General features: G+C 36.5%; 1 protein-coding gene across 1 annotated transcript in view; it reads left to right on the top strand.

Moving 5' to 3' along the window:
• The first annotated feature begins 2,297 nt into the window (after nt 1-2,297).
• The window catches only part of Phf5a (PHD finger protein 5a), a 35,518-nt gene continuing 20,872 nt past the window's right edge, over nt 2,298-16,943 (top strand). The window contains exons 1-2 of the mRNA XM_090380089.1: nt 2,298-2,370; nt 9,774-9,797. Coding sequence (XP_090236215.1) covers nt 2,319-2,370; nt 9,774-9,797 — 76 coding nt within the window. The 5' untranslated portion in view covers nt 2,298-2,318. The remainder of the gene's footprint in view (nt 2,371-9,773; nt 9,798-16,943) is intronic.

A 16,943-nucleotide genomic window follows, 5' to 3' on the forward strand; every position in this document is an offset into this window, starting at 1 on the left:
TAAGCTAGATAATCTTGTAATAACTGAGAGTAAAGTGGAGGAGAAATTGTTGAAGCTAAATACAAGAAAGGCACCTGGGGTGGATGGGATCTATCCAGTTATATTAAAGGAAGCAGCAAAGGAAGTAAGCGAACCCTTAGCCATAATTATGAGAGCTTCCTTGGACTCAGGGGAAGTACCCATGGACTGGAGATGTGCAAATGTGACCCCAATTCACAAAGGAGGATCAAAGGGCGACACAAGTAATTATAGACCTGTTAGTTTAACTTCTGTTCCTGGAAAATTAATGGAGGCACTGGTTAAAGAAGCACTGCAGGATCATCTAGAGAAGACTTCAGTTATAGCTCAGACACAGCATGGTTTTGTTAAGGGGAAGTCTTGCCTGACCAATTTGATTGGATACTGTGATGCAGTCACAAAAGAACTGGATGCAGGGAATAACTTTGATATTATATATTTGGATCTTAGAAAGGTTTTTGATACTGTTACACATGGAAGACTGCTGCACAAATTGGAGCAGTGTGGCATTGGAGGCAAATTGCTGCTATGCATAAAGGGGTGGCTGAGGGGGAGAAGACAGAGAGTGGTAATCAATGGACACTGCTCATCGTGGACTAATGTTATTAGTGGAGTCCCTCAGGGTTCAGTATTGGGTCCATTGTTGTTTTCTGTATTTATAAATGATATTGATGATGGTATATCAAGCTTAATGTCCAAGTTTGCAGACGATACGAGGTTGGCAGGGTTATCAAGGACACTACTGAAACTATGCTACTGCAACAGGATCTGGAAAGGTTGAGCAGATGGGCTGAGAGGTGGCAAATGAAGTTTAACATTGACAAATGTAAAGTACTACATATGGGAAACAGCAACCCCAGAGCAACGTATCAACTCTGTGGTACTATACTGACAGTGGTAGAGAATGAAAGGGACCTGGGGGTAGTTGTGCAGGCAGATATGAAGTTTTCTGACAGTGCAGACGGGCTGCAAGAGTAGCTCATGGTGTATTGTCGATGATATATAGGAATTTTTCTAGTAGGGATAAGGAGGTGATTATTCCCTTGTATAAGGCAATGGTCAGACCGCACCTAGAGTACTGTATACAGGTCTGGAGGCCTCATTTCAAGAAGGATGTAGAGATGCTGGAACGAGTACAGAGAAGAGCAACAAGATTAGTGAATGGAACAAAGGGGTGCTCTTACGAAGAAAGGCTTACGTTTTGCAAATTACAGTGTCTGGAGACTAGGCACCGGCGAGGTGATCTGATAGAGGTGTATAAAGCCTTGAATGGTTTGAGCATGCTCTCTTGCTCAGAATAATCACCTGAGAGGGCATAAATTCAAATTGAGGAAAGACAGATGTAGGAGAGACGTGAGGAAATTTGCCTTTAGCCAGCGGGTGGTTGGTTGCTGGAATAGACTTCCATCCCTTGTCGTGGAAGTTGATAGCCTAAATAAGTTTAAGGCTCAGCTGGACAGGTATTTCGAACGAACAGAGTGGTGAAATGGAAGTGGTTATTTTTTATTTATTTATTTTTTGTTTTTTTTTTTTGGCTGATGCTGCATAAGCTTGCTTTCTTGCATCAAATGCCTCTACTAATGCTAATGCTAATGTGTCTGTAAATTGCGTGTGTTCTCTAGTCGATATTTTTGATTTTACTGGACAAAAAAACCGAGTTTCCTGGAGAATGAACCATGCTACACTCACCTGAGACGTACTAACTCAGCCACGTTGTGAAAAGGCCCAAAAAGTCTTCACTTCATCGACGGGATTCGAACTCATGTGTTTTCCAGCTGGTGTCGGGAGGACGATGATTATACCAACTATGCTACCGACGAGGGCTGTGATGTTGTAAGTGGAATGGAATCAGAACCTTCACAAACAGACGGTGCTTAACAGGATCGCTGTATTTTCACGGAAGACCAAATGTTATTATTATTATTGGAAAGGCTGTTTATGCATGGGTAATGCGTAATATTATTATCATTGTTTTATTTTATTATATTGTTCATTTTTATGGCCTTAGTCGCTAATTCCCTTGAAACCCTATAACAAGGTATTTATTATTATTTATTATTATTATTATTATTATTTTATATATTTATTTTATTATTAATATTATCATTTATTTTATATATTTATTTATTATAACTTTTTTGTTTTGTTTTCGATAACGTTTTGGTTCCGTTTTATGCCGCAGTAAGTAGCAGTGTTGCTTTAAATTTGCGGGTGCACGACATAAGTCTTTTTGTGTATTTGTCAGCTTTCTGGGGTTTTTATTATTTTTCTGTAGATTGAAATTATTATATAATAATAATATGGCTAAGCATCATCCTGACTTAATCTTTTGCAGGAAACAAGCGGGAGTGGGTGAGTGGTTTTATTTCATTGTACGTTTTTGCAGTAATTAACCGAAACACCGAAATTTCGCACCCATATAATAATAATAGTAACAGGTACGAGACATTAAGAAAATTAATTTCCTTTTATGTCCATTATCTATTTGATACAGTTTTAATGTTATTTAATGTTTTATTTAATAGTTTTGTTTTCATTTGCCGACTCTCTAGCCTGTAGAATATACATTTTGCCACCCATAATAAATAATAATGTCATACTACGTAGGGTCCAAGTAATCTTGTATAGTTAGATATACCCCAGGGGCTCACACCTGGTGAGTATGGGCTTGGCACACCCAGGGTCCTGAGCTGGATATCATTATTCTTCTCTTTCTTGGTGATTCCTTTCTACTTCTGACTCTCTCTCCCACTCAGGGTATCTTGGGAATTTTTTTTTTTTGGCTGGTGCAGCATAAGCCTCAGGCTTCCTTGCACAATATGGCTAATAATAATATATACTTAAACACTTAAATATTTTCAGTTGTGATAATTCAGCATTAATGCCATTGCAGGATTAAACATTATACTGTGCGTGCGTTGATATAATTGGTCAAAGTACCGATCGAGTTTTGTGAGTGGTAGTGTAAATTTATGTTATTCTGGGCTGGTGCCAGTACCAGTGAGTTACGCATTAAGGCTTAACTAACTGGCTAGCCATTGTTGCTCTAGCTTGATTTCAATAGGTTTGCCTATTGAAATTAAGTTAAGAGGTATATAAATGTAAAATTTAAAATGAAGTTGAAATGATTACAGGTTTAAACTTAAGAGGAGAAAGGAAATAAAGAATAGTGTAAAATAGGGAAATATTAAAGAATCATCATCTGTCATCGTTCCACTATTCCATGGGTCAAGTATGAAGCATTGCCACCATGCCCTGTCCGTGTACTTCTCTCCATCATTGATTTCACTCCAGTTTTCTCCTCTCTTCATGACATTGGACTATCATATCCTGCCACCTCGTTCTTGCTCTCCCCCTTGGTTGTTTGTCCCTTAACAGTCTTCTTCGCAAACACCTCTCATTCATCCTCTTTACATGTCCAAACCATTTCAAACGGCACCTTTCAATCCTATTCTAGAGTTTTTCAACCTGAATTCTCTTCTTATTCACATCATTTCCAATTTTGTCACATCTTGTCTTTCTGGCTATGCCCCTTGCAGATCTCATTTCTGCTCCCTGAATTCTTCATTCTTCCTTTTTCCTCACAGTCCAAGTTTCAGATGCATATGTCAGAATTGGACATAATAGGCCTGATATATAGCCTTCTTACACTTCATTGGTATATTCCTGTTCCAGATCAGATCTCTTGTCTGCCTATAGAAATTCCCGCCTGCTTGTATCCTACATATTTCTTCGTCTATCACTCCAGTCTTTGTAATGGTACTTCCTAGGTACTTGAAATTGTTAACTATTTTTAGCTCTTTCTCTAAAGGGCTTAGCTAGAAGGAGAATGTCTTATTAGAAAGTTGAAGGTGCTCAGATTTAGCAGGATTCATTGACAGGTTAATGCCTTTTAAGAAAGAGGCAGACACTCCTCTCCTCTCCCCTCCCCTCAAACCAGTCAACATCCATTTACCATCCGACTTTTAACTGCCAGGTTAGCTTTTTTTTTTTTTTTTTTTTTTTTGGAAGCTTACTTCTCATCAGCTGCAGACAGATAGTCTCTATTAGAAAATGTATGCAAAATTGTAAATGTATTTTGTGTAAGTGAACAGCCAAGGCAGTGTTTGGAAGTAAAACTTCTGTTTTTAACACACTACAAACCTTTCTGTGTATCTTTAACTGGCCAGAACTGGGCATGTTTGCCCCATGAAGTACAGTAATATAGGATTACAGAGGATATTTCAATGCAGTACTTGAAATCAAAAATATGTATGCTTTACTGCATAGGGTAAATGCAGCCCACATTCTTAGATATTTAAAGGTATACAATAGTTGTTTGTCAAAATGGAGGATTTATTTCCATATATTGCTTGGCTGTTGCATTCTCTAATAGAGACTGCCTGTCTGCTGCTGAAAATAAAGTGAGCTTCAAAATAACTGCCTTGCAGTGTTTCAGATTTTTTATCATATAGTGGAATTCATATTTTCAGATGCTGTTATAATAATTAAAAAGATATTAGCAACTTAGGCAGAGCCATGGATAGAGTTTTATTTGTCTCTAAGTCAAACAGTAACCCAACCTGTAATACTAAGTATTTGACCTTGATCTTCATGGGGGCAGAATGATCCCCACCAAACTTAATTTCATTAAATTCACAACACAGGTTTACTTTGCAAAAGTCATGACAGGTACATTAAATAATTTAAGGTGCTAAACTAGAACTTTATCAACTTTTTTTGTGAACAAAGTAATTTATCCAACAGGCAAACGAACAGGAGTTTTATTCAGCACTGTATTGAAATAATTAGATAAATAAATTCGGTGCATTTTCTGTTTATACTCTGGGATGATCACGTAAGATCAGAGGAGTTCACAAAATAGAAAGAATAAAAGAACATTACTGTATTTAGTAATCACATGGGCTTGAATCAAGGTCACTCATATGCATGTACTTCTTTACCCTTTCAGTTGATATGCATAACAGTGTTTATTATTGTGTAAGTGTTCAAGTAGGATGATTGACTGTAATGATTCAGCACAAATCAGAGTAGTCACTGTACAAAAGAATGAAGATTTTAAGAGTGCTGTTTTCATTAATAATTATTTGTAGTATGTTAAAAGATGAACAAGTGCATTCAGGACATTTACTCTTGCATCTCTTCTTGGAAAGTGGATTTTTTTTTTCTATATTATAAAGTTTTCAACTTACCTTATAGCTAATAGCAATTCCCCACCTTTAGTAGTAATACAGATAAGTAAAAGTTGATTGTACCAATAGTTATTTAGGTGTGTATTGTTTTAGAAGTGATACTTGTAGGAAAAGTTTAAATAGGTAACTTTTATATGCAATAAAATTTATTTGTATGTGTTTATACATATATTTTATTGTTTTAATGTGCATTATAATATAAATTAGTAGTTCATCTGGATATGACAAAAGCTAGATGCTTCTAAAAATATTATTATTATTATTACTAGCCACATAGTGCAAGGAAGCCTGAGGCTTATACTGCATCAGCTTAAAAAAGATTTCCGAGTTACCCTGGGGGGGGGGGAAGAGATAGTCACCAAGAAAGAGAAGAATGATGATATCCAGCTGAGGGTCCTGGGTGTGAGCTGGATATCATCATTCTTCTCTTTCTTGTATAATGAATTTGAAATAAGAACAATTTTGATATGAATAGAAGTATTGATGAAAATATATATATACACTGGTGTTCAAAGAAAGTGCATCACCTAGGAATTTCACATTTCTAACCCTTTTTTGCAATGGCATGTTACATTACTGACTAGCATCACAAATAGAAATATAAACAAAAGATATTTATTAATAGTTAAAGCAAAAGCTAAGTAATATTTGACAGGTGCTCTCAAAATATTCCAAAATGAGCATTTTCAACCTTTATACAACAGTTTTGGTAAACACGACAATTATGGCTGAAATTTTATCAGAAGCCCTCAATTTGCTTCAGTTTATCATTTTAAATGGAAAACAAAATGAAAAGTTCACCAGGTGCAAACTAATATTTAATTGAACTGCCTCTGGCCCTGATGACAGTTTGCACACCGTCAAGGCATTGACAAGGTCTCTTTCTGAAGATAATCAACTGATAGTTCGTGGCTCCAAACACGAATTATGGCTTCCTGAAGTTCACGAAGAGTCTTTGATTTCTTTCTGGCAACTGCAGATTTCACACTATGTCAACAGTTCTCTGTAGGATTCAGGTCTGGGCCGTTTCCTGGCGGCCAGCTAAGAGTTGTAATGGACCGTTCTTCCAACCATTTTTTTCCCTGTAACAAATGTAAACACATTACTGCAAACCTCTAATGCAGAAATGAAGCTAAAGTAACTACAGAAGTGCCTACTTACACTTTTTGCGTGATGACAAGGAGTAGAGTCATCCTGAAAGATGCAATTACTTGGCAGGTTGAAATGGTCTCTAATGGTTGACAGCAGTTTGCCTTCCAATATAGCCAGGTATCCATTGGCATTTACAGAACCTTTTATAAACTGCAGGTGATCTACTCCATGATACGAAATGGACCCCCACATCATTTGGCTGGTAAGGAATTTCACTGTAGACACCATACAGTCTGGATGGTATTCTTCACTGCGTCTACGGTGAATTGTTTGTCTCCCATCAGAACCGTGCAGGTTGAATTTCTTCTCATCCGAGAAAATAATTGATTTCCACTGCTCGGGGATCCATTTGACATGCTCCTTACACCAAATTAATTGGGCCATTTTCATTTTTTGTGTGAGTAGGGGCTTCTTCTTAAGACAACAGGCTATAAGTCCATTTTTGAAGAGGCATCTTCTGACTGTTACTGCACTTGCTACCACTCCTGTATGTTCTTCCCATTCTCTTTTTAGCTCAGACAAAGAAGCTTTTTGGTTTTTAAGGCATAAGCGCTTCAAAATGCGGTCCTGTTTTGGCATACTCATTTGCATCCGGTTCCTTTTTTCCTATCAGCAGAACCAGTATTCTTGAGTTTGGAAAGAAATCTACTCACTGTCGACTGATTACAAGACACTCTATAAGCAATATTACGGTAAGAACAATCTTCCTCACCTAAAGCAACAATAGCACTCTTTCTTCGTGGCGTCAACTGCACGTAACTCGCCATCATGACACAAGCAAGGAATGACTACAACTCTTGCAAATCGTGCTTATATAGCTGAAAATAACATCTGATGCAATCTGTAAGAAATATTGCCATATATTTACATTATTCAGACAACTATTACAATTTTAAGGGGTGATGCACTTTCTTTGAACACCAGTGTATATATACGAGGGGTGTTCCAAAAATACACAGACTGGCAACACTGCTTCGTTGCTATGGAAATGAGGGACAAGTTTGCAGGTAGGAATGTTTCCCCCACCATTTCTTAGTTAGTTTGTGCAAACGATCACGTAGCATTCATTTTTGAATTCATTATAACAGTTTATGTGAAGTGTGTTTTATGATGGGGGATGAGAAAGATATTTCGTTAATTATTAGACAAAGAATCGCAATTTAATTTTGTGTTAAGTTAGGCAAAAGTGGTCAGAATACGTTTCAGATGATTCAAGAAGCATACGGTGAAGAAGCCTTGGGCAGAGTGGCCATATTTGAATGGTGGAAGCATTTTAAGTGCTGAAAAAAAAGCATACGAGATGAACAAAGAAGTGGGCATCCGTCAACAATGAAAACATTGAGGAAGCTGAAACGTTATTGAAAGAATATAGACATTTATCAATTTTTAATCTAGCAGTTCAGTTGAATGTTGGTGTAGCAAGATGTCACGAAATTGTAAAGATGCACCTTAACATGTCACATGTTTGCATAGGATGGGTACAGCACAATCTTACTGCAGAACAAAAAGAATGCTGCGATGAACTTTGTCAAGCCTTTATTGACAAGCTGTAAGAAGAGCCTGAATTTTTGAATAAAATAATCATGTGTGACGAGTCCTGGATTAAACATTTTAATCCAGAGTCCAAACAGCAGTCAAGCATATGGAAACACCACGATTCACCGCCTCCAAAAAAATTGAGTTTTTGGTTCATCAAAAAAATTTGATGTTGATATTGTGTTTTGACGCCCATGGAATAATACTGTAGTACTGGGTTCCTGAGAAACAGACTGTAAATGGAGAATATTATGCTAACACGTTGCAAGTTTACCTCAAAGGAGCAATTTGCAAAAAAAGACCGGAACTGCTTAATCAGGAATGGTTTCTTCTACAAGATAATGCTAGGCCACATGTCGCACAACTAGCAATGCAAGCTTTAGTGAAAATTGGTGAACAACCACTAGACCACCATCCATAAAGCCCAGACCTCACACTATGTGATTTCTGGGCTTTCCCAAGTGTCAAAAAAGAGTTGGGAGGAAAAAAATTTAAGACAAAGGAAGAAGTTAAATCTGCCACATCTGCTATTCTGCAACACCATTTTGGAAAATGGGCTGCAGCACGTGTTTCAAAAAGCTAGTGAACCGCTGTAAAAGGTGTATAGAATGTGAAGGATGCTATATCGAAAAGGAGACCCATACCAACTTCCCAAGTGACTCAGAGCAATGATCTCAGTCCGCGTATTTTCGGAACAGCCCTCGTGTATATATATATATATATATATTTATTATTTTTTGGTGGCTCTGATTAACCAAGGCCACTTGCCCTGAGGGCATAATCTCTCTCTCCTAAGATTGGCTCTGTATAAGATATCTGACAAATTTTATATACATTGGTAGTAAATATTTCAGCATCTGGAGACTTGGCACCTGCGAGGCGGTCTGATTAAGGTGTATAAGGCCTTGAATGGATTGTGCAGGCTCGATGCTGATGGGATTCTTCCGCTTGCTCAGGTTACAAAACTGAGGGGGCATAAACTGAAATTGAGGAAAGGCAGTTATCAAATAAATAGATGTGCAGAAATTTGCATTTAGCCAGCAGGTAGTTGATTTGCTGGAACAAACTTTCATCTGTTGTGGAAGTTGATAGCTTAAATTCAAGGAAGAAGTGGATAAACGTTTGGAGTGAATGGATGGGTGAAATGGAAAGGTTTTATTTTTTTTTGACTAATGCTATATAAGCTTGCTTTCTTTTATTATTATTAGCTATGTGGTGCAAGGAAGCTTGAGGCTTATGCTGCACCAGCCAAAAAGAACCAAAAAAAATTCTGAATTACCGAGAGAGAGTGAGAGTGTCAAAAGTAGAAAGGGATCACCAAGAAAGAGAAGAATGATGATATCCAGCTGAGGACCCTGGGTGTGCCAAGCCCATACTCACCAGATGTGACCCCCTGGGGTCTTGCATCATATGCCTCTGCTAATATCCACCAAAATTTAGCAGTCATTAGCCCAAATGACTTAAATTTGAAAATAAAAATATCAAAGTGATGCCAACATGCATTTTAGTTTTCCTTCATTATTGATTTGCCTTTCTTTCTGTATCATTAACTGTTTTGTTATTGAAGGAGTTTGGCCATAAAAAAAAAAAAAAATTGTTTTTCCAAGTTTTTTTTTTTTTTTTTTTTACCTCTTTTTGCATATAATTCTCAAATGTGTATTTAAGATTAGTGTCTTTTTTTTTTAACAATAAGTATTTTTATTATTGATTTTTCTCAGTTACTAATTCTATTATGCCCATCACTAGATAGATGATACTGTGTTACAGATGCTGTTGTAATGTCTAAATCATTACAATAATAAAAAAGTTACATGTTTGATTAAATAAAGATTTATTTTTATATTTCTAAAGAAGTTTTTTTTTTTTTTTTTTCAGCCATTGGAAGGTTGTGTGAGAAATGTAAGTATATAAAAAGTTTATTTTATATACATAGAGTATTGAAAAGTTAAGTGATTTAAATAATTCATTGATATTGCATACACATCAGAAATTACTGTATTGGTAATATTGTGCAATGTTTTTACAGGAGGAAATATGCTTCAGAACATTTACATCATGATGTGTTTTGACATGAAGATAACAAACAGATCAATAGCTTCCTCTCTGCTGTTGATAAATTGTTGGATTCCTGCAATATATATAAAAAGTCAATCATCAAGACTAAGTGATTTTTCTTTTGAGAACTAAATTTTCTGCATGTGCTCCAGAATTATGACATACGGTCCAAGTTTACAAGATAAAGAATACAGCAACATTACGATGTTTTGCAGTATCATGTTGCTTCAAATACATGCTGCGAGTGAATTTGTATTTGTGCAATGAGCACTTTACTACGGTTATGCTTGATGCGTCATTAGCCCTAAATTCTTTTCATCTGGCTGGCATTCCAAAATATGCTATATGATGCATTCCCTCTTTTTATTTAAGGTTTTAAATATTATTCATGCATAGAAAATTTTTATAAGGCTTGGCTTTCAGGAAAGAACAAGCAAATAGAAGTGGTGGTCTCGTTAATTTTGATATCAACTTTCACAGGTTAACAGTTAATGCTATATGAAAATAATGCAAGTGGTGATGGAGATATGCTAATAAACTGGAGTTATCATTACTCCATCACAGGATGAAGCCTCCTCAACATTTCGTGTTGAGGGAAATAATCCATAATCTGCCACGCTGTTCCAGTGCAGGTTGGCAGATCAATCACATTTTAGCAGTCAGGGGCTTGAACCCCGTTCTACTCAAAGAGCATGTGCTACTGCACTCCTGCTCCTGACCACTCGTCTACAGAGGCCGCAGTACACTAATATAAATATGCCACAATACACTAACATAAAACTTAAAATTCAGAATTTACAAATGCTCTTAAATGTTAATGATCATCATTTAGCCAACATGCAATTCACATCACATCAAAGTGGCATGTGATGCAAGAAAGCAAGTGTATGAGCTTATGCAGCATCATCCAAAAAAAAATTTCACACAACCATTTCCTCCAAATGTTTGTCCAGTTCCTCCTTAAATTTATTTAACCTATCAACTTCCACAATGACAGATGAAAGTTTGTTCCAGCAATTAACCACCCGCTGGCTAAAGGCAAATTTCCGCACATCTATTCTGCATCTGTCTTTCCTTAACTTGAATTTATGCCCCCTTAGGTTTGTAATCTGAACAAGTGGAAGAATCCCATCAGAATTCAGCGTGCTCAACCCATTCAAGGCCTTATACACAATCAGATAACCACGCAAGTGCCTAGTCTCCAGCCACTGCAATTTGCAGTACTTAAGCCTCTCTTGGTAAGAGGATCCCTTCATTTCGCTCACCAATCTTGTTGCCCTTCTCTGTACACACTCAAGCAAATCTACATCCTTCCTAAAATGAGGCCTCCAGACCTGTACGCAGTACTCAAGGCGTGGTCTGACCATTGCCTTATACAGAGGGACAATCGCTTCCTTTTCACTGCTAGCAAAATTCCTATTTATCATTGACAAAACCCCATGACCTGCCCTGGCAGCCTGTCTGCATTGCTCAGAAAACTTCATATCTGACTGCACAATTACTCCCAGGTCTTTTTCATTTTCTACCACCTTAAGTGTAGTACCACACAGTTGGTACGTTTCTCTGGGGTTACTTCTACCCATATGCAGTACTTTGCATTTGTCAAGGTAAAATTTCAGTTGCCACTTCTCAGCCCATCTGCCCAAATTTTCTAGATCCTGTTGCAGTAGCACACTGCCATTACTGTCATTAACAACCCTGCAACCTTTGTATCATCTGCAAACTTTGACACTAAGCCTGATATACCTTCATCAATATCATTGATAAATATACAAAACAACGGTGGACCCAACACCGAACCCTGTGGGACTCCACAAAGAGCAGCGCCCATTGATTACCACCCTGTGTCTTCTCCCACTCAACCATCCTTTTATCCATTGCAATTTATCCTTAATACTATTCTGTTCCAGTTTGTACAGTAGTCTTCCATGCACAACAGTGTCAAAAGCTTTCCTGAAATCCAAGTAAATGATATCAAAATTATTTTTTGCATCCAGTTCCTTTGTAACCACATCATAATAACCAATCAAATTTGTCAGACAAGAATTTCCCTTAACAAACCCATGCTGTGTCTGAATTATTGCTGCAGTCTTGTCTAGATGATACTGCAATGCATCTTTAACCAGTGACTCCATTATTTTATCCGGAATAGAAGTTAAACTAACTGGTCTGTAATTACTCGTGTCACCCTTCAATCCCGCCCTTTGTGAATTGGGGATACATTTGCACATCTCCAGTCCGCGGGGGTCCTCCCCTGAATCCAAGGATGCTCTCATAATTATGGCTGAGGGTTTGCTTACTTCCTTTTTTGCCTCCTTTAATATAACTGTATAGATCCCATCCACCCCAGGTGCCTTATGTTTAACTTCAACAATTTCTCCTCCACTTTGTTCTCAGTTATTACAAAATCATTAAGCACCCTGCTACAATTTGATAACCTTCTGGCATTTTCAAACCTTAATAACTCCTCATGTGTGAATGTAGATGCAAAATACTCATTCAGTTTGTTTGCTGTCTGAGCAGGATCATCAACAGTCGAACCATCAATATCAAGTGGACCAATCAGATTCATCCCCTTCTTTTTAGAGTTTATATAAGTAAAGAAATCCTTGCTGTTTTTCTTAGCATCATTTGCCAAAGATTTCTCGTAATCTGCCTTCGCCTGCCTAACCTCCTTTGTGACATGATTACAGACTGGCTTATATCTGCCATAGACTTCTGTGTCACCTGATAATTTATATGCATCCCATGCATTTTTCTTCTCTACCACCAAGTCTCATTAGTTCATTTGACAACCATTTAAGCCTAAACTTTGAACAATATTTCTTAATAGGTATGAAACTTTTAGTAGCTTCCACGATTAATTCCTTGAATGCATTTTGTATATTTTTATACATGAGAAAATACATGAAGGTATTTATTAAATATCTTTCAATGATACATGATGTACGCATTGGAACTAGAACAGTCCTCGTACAGGAATGCTCAGTTCCTACAAGTAATGTTGTTACTTGATAATTCATTATGCACTTGGAAAAACAAGTATAATACTTGAGTGTGGCACTGAGTAGGGAGTTAGCTCTCAGAAGAATTATGTACCCAAAATAAGACTTAAAACTGCCCAAGGACTTCAGACTGCTATAAGTTGTCTAACGAGCAGTAGCTCATAGTTTTAGACACAGACCCCCACCTACCTTCAAATAGTTGTTATAAATATTTAAAGGGGGGAGGGATCAACAACAGCCAATCTACTTAAGGCTTTGATCAGGATACAGTGTACTTTCAACGATCAGAAATCGGCATTAATTTGTTTGAAGCTGAATCCTGAATCATATATACTAATAGAAAGAATAAGAAGAGGCTTTGGTAAAAAAGCTTGATCAAGTACAGAATTCTATCTGATCTGGGACAAGGTCTCATTTTTTTTTTTTAGAAGCACTTTTTCAGTATAATGGCCAAACATGTGATGATGAAATCTCTCACAATTTCCAAATCACTTCTCTACATAAATTTAAAGTTGCCCTATGATGCCAGCAACTAGTATCTGAGAATCTTTACATCCTAGTCCAACTGATCACAGAAAAATTAGATCATTCTAATCTGTAATATGGAAACTGTTATAGGCTCATGGGCAGGAAGGAGTCTAACTGATGCATGCTTTTTTTCTGTGTTTAATCTTGAACAACTTATCATATCTGAAGAAAATGTTCCTGGCCAAATCCTGGTCTCTGACCCAGATTTTTTTTACCACAACTTTATAGCAATGGCCAACAAACTGAATTAACATAAATTTATTAAAATAAATGAATAATAGCTACATAAAATACTAAAACAGATATAAAATTAAAGCGTTAAAATACAATAAAATATGGACAAAACTAATAAAATATACGGTAGCTTTTGAGACGAAGTGCCTCTTCATCAGCTTAGTCAGTGAATGGTGTATTGCAGTATATATGTTGGTTAAAACAGCAAAATTCAACTGAACATGGTCATGCATCACGAGTCTGGTGTCGGTAGAACAGAATTATGTATACATGACGATCGGCAGTGCGATGAGTGCTGCCGATAATCGCACTGCAATGAATACTTCTGTTTGCATTTGTGGTACTTAATAGTACCATGGGGGGGAGTGTACTTGCACCCTATTACGGAATCTACTGTTTTACAGTGCAATGAGTGCTTGTGATAGTCACATGCGTAATTATGCTCTACTGACACTAGACTCGTGATGCATAATCATGCTCAGGTGACTTTTGCTGTTTTAACCAACATATATATATATATATACTGCAATACACCATTCACCGAATAAGCTGATGAAGAGGCACTTCATCAGCTTATTTGGTGATAAAATATACAATAGCTTTCGAGATGAAGAGGCACTTCATCTCGGTAGCTATTGTATATTTTATTAATTTTGTCCATATTTTATTGTATTTTAACGCTTTCATCTTATTGTAATTTAATGCTTTTATTTTATTTTATTTTATATTTTTGTTTTAGTATTTTATGTAGATATTATTTATTTATTTTAATAAATTTATTTTAATTCTGTTTGTTGGTCGTCGCTAGAAAGTTTTGTGACATACAACCTGAAGCTCAAGGCCTGTTTTCCAGCTTTGTTTTGTTTTCATTGTACATCATGCTGTGTAAGACATATCTGTTTTGGACTAATTGATGATGAATAAAAACTATAGATCAGAACAGAAAGTTTTCCCCTAAGAAACAGCTGTGGTATGGAACTCTGATCAGCTAACAGAAAGGAAGTAATTATCGTAATGGTTTCTTATTTTGTTTTGAATACTTTGCATATTGCCATTTACAAAAATTTTACTTTATGGAAGCACATACCAAACTTATATGGATCTCAAACATGGAATTTAACTACAAAAAAAAAAAAAAAAAAAATCAATACCACTAACTGGTCTGGAACAATGGCATTCAGTTATTATTGGAATTCAAATGGACCAGTCATATTTCTAATTCAACTATACTTTATGAATCCAGTGAATGTTCTCTCATAGAATACATACAAAAACAACAATTAAAATGGCTTAGGCATCATGTAGAGTAAGTCTTCAGAAAACTTACTCTATATGTTAATAAATGTAAAATGGTTAAGAGGAGTATAAAGAAACTTGCCCTCCATTAGTGATTCAGAACTGGCTTAAGATAGAGAACTTTGTAATGAACTTATGTAATAGAACTGCTGCTCGTGAACTTGTATATCTTTCGTTGTTAATGCTTTGCAATTTATTTCCCTATTTGCTTGTAAATTTTTAAACTAGTGAATAAATAGTGATATTTGTCATTGTAATCATTTATATATGTTTGGTACTTTTCTTGATTTTATATGTTAATTGTAACACAAAGCAACAAACTCTCCCAGCCAAATGCCTGTTCTTTCAAGTTGAAACCTTTTATGTTAATTAAAACTGATTTTAATAATAATTGTAATTAATATATGATTTTATTTGGCCTTTACCAGTTATATGATAAACATATCTGTGAAACTAAAACACTTATGATAAAACAACTTAAGTACTTTGTAAAAAAATAATATCTTTCTCTAACATCTCGACTGAGTTCCTTCAGCTGGCTACTACCTTCAAGTGAACACCACCGGTTGAGACCACGCGTCCTGCTTGCCGTCATACAAAAGATCTACTCAGCCAAGTGATGATGCCATCTCCTGACAGTGCTTTTCTGGTTCCTCTTCCCCATACTGTCCTTTAAGGCTCCACTGCCTATTCAGGCTTCATGTCTCTAGTTTTCACCTGGGTCTGGCCTTTGACATTCCCAACTTCTTTATTTTGGACTTATTCCCACTCTTGTTACAGCCAGAGTAGGCTGTAACAACAGTGGGGATAGGTCCATCCTCCTACATCTCTGACTGTGAGATGGAACGCTATACAGTGTTCCTCTGTTGTCCTGGTCCAGCATGCCAATGGATGGAGGCTTTTTCCTTGGCAGTCAAGGACTTCCAGTAACGACACTTACACAACTCATAATACACCACACAGAGCAAGTCATGGGGCATTGTCAATGATATACAGGAATTTTGCTAGTATGGAAAAGGAGGTGATTTTCCCTTTGTATAAGGCAATGGTCAGGCCATGCCTTCAGTACTGTGTATGGGTCTGGAAGCCTCATTTTAGGAAGGATGTAGAGTTACTTGAGCAAGTACAGAAAAGGGCAACAAGATTGATGAGAAGGAACAAAGGGGTTCTCTCTCTCTTTTTTTTTTTTTTTTTTTGGCTGCTATAGCCAAAGCTTGCTTTCTTGCAATATATGCCTCTACTACTTCACTTGTCTGACTTTTGCATAGTTTGCATCATGAAAGTGATACTAAATGTGGTTTTGTGGATGATCACTGGTGCCACATACAAGAATATAAATAAAAAAAACCTTTCACTATTTGTCTGAGCTATAAGATATTCTAAATTTTTATATTACACCGTTAGAAGTAATTTTTTCCTTTCTGCTGTCCATGTTTTAATTTAAGTCAATTATATTAAATGTAATTGCTTTTGGTCCTTGAGAGAAGACTCCCTCCCCCAAATTAATTCCTAAAGCATAGTCATTTTGCCCTTTGTCCTATAGTGTGGTTGTTTGGTTAATCAGGTTTCACTTTGCTCCATAATTAATGGAGATTTTTCAAATTTTTAATATAGAAGCTAAAGAAAGCAATTTTCTTGAAGGTAATTGTGAGGTAAATCTGGGTGGACAGGTGGTTGAATGAGTTAATAACAAATGAATAATGTGAGTCAATGAACCTCTGAATTCTTGATTCACAGTTTATTTTTATTTTTTTTTATGCAGTAGTTATTTAAAACAAAAGTAAGCTTGTGTTTTTCATTGGTGTCAATTTCATTGATATCTTTTTTGCCTTCAGTGCTCTGAGCACTTAAATATAGTGAGTGTTGGTCCATTTAAAGAATTAAACTTTCTCCAGATTAAATCTACCCCCCCCCCCACCACCAGTTA

This window comes from Mastigoproctus giganteus, chromosome 8 (assembly GCF_048544385.1).
Source record: "Mastigoproctus giganteus isolate SK-2022 chromosome 8, ASM4854438v1, whole genome shotgun sequence".
Lineage (NCBI taxonomy): Eukaryota > Metazoa > Arthropoda > Arachnida > Uropygi > Thelyphonidae > Mastigoproctus > Mastigoproctus giganteus.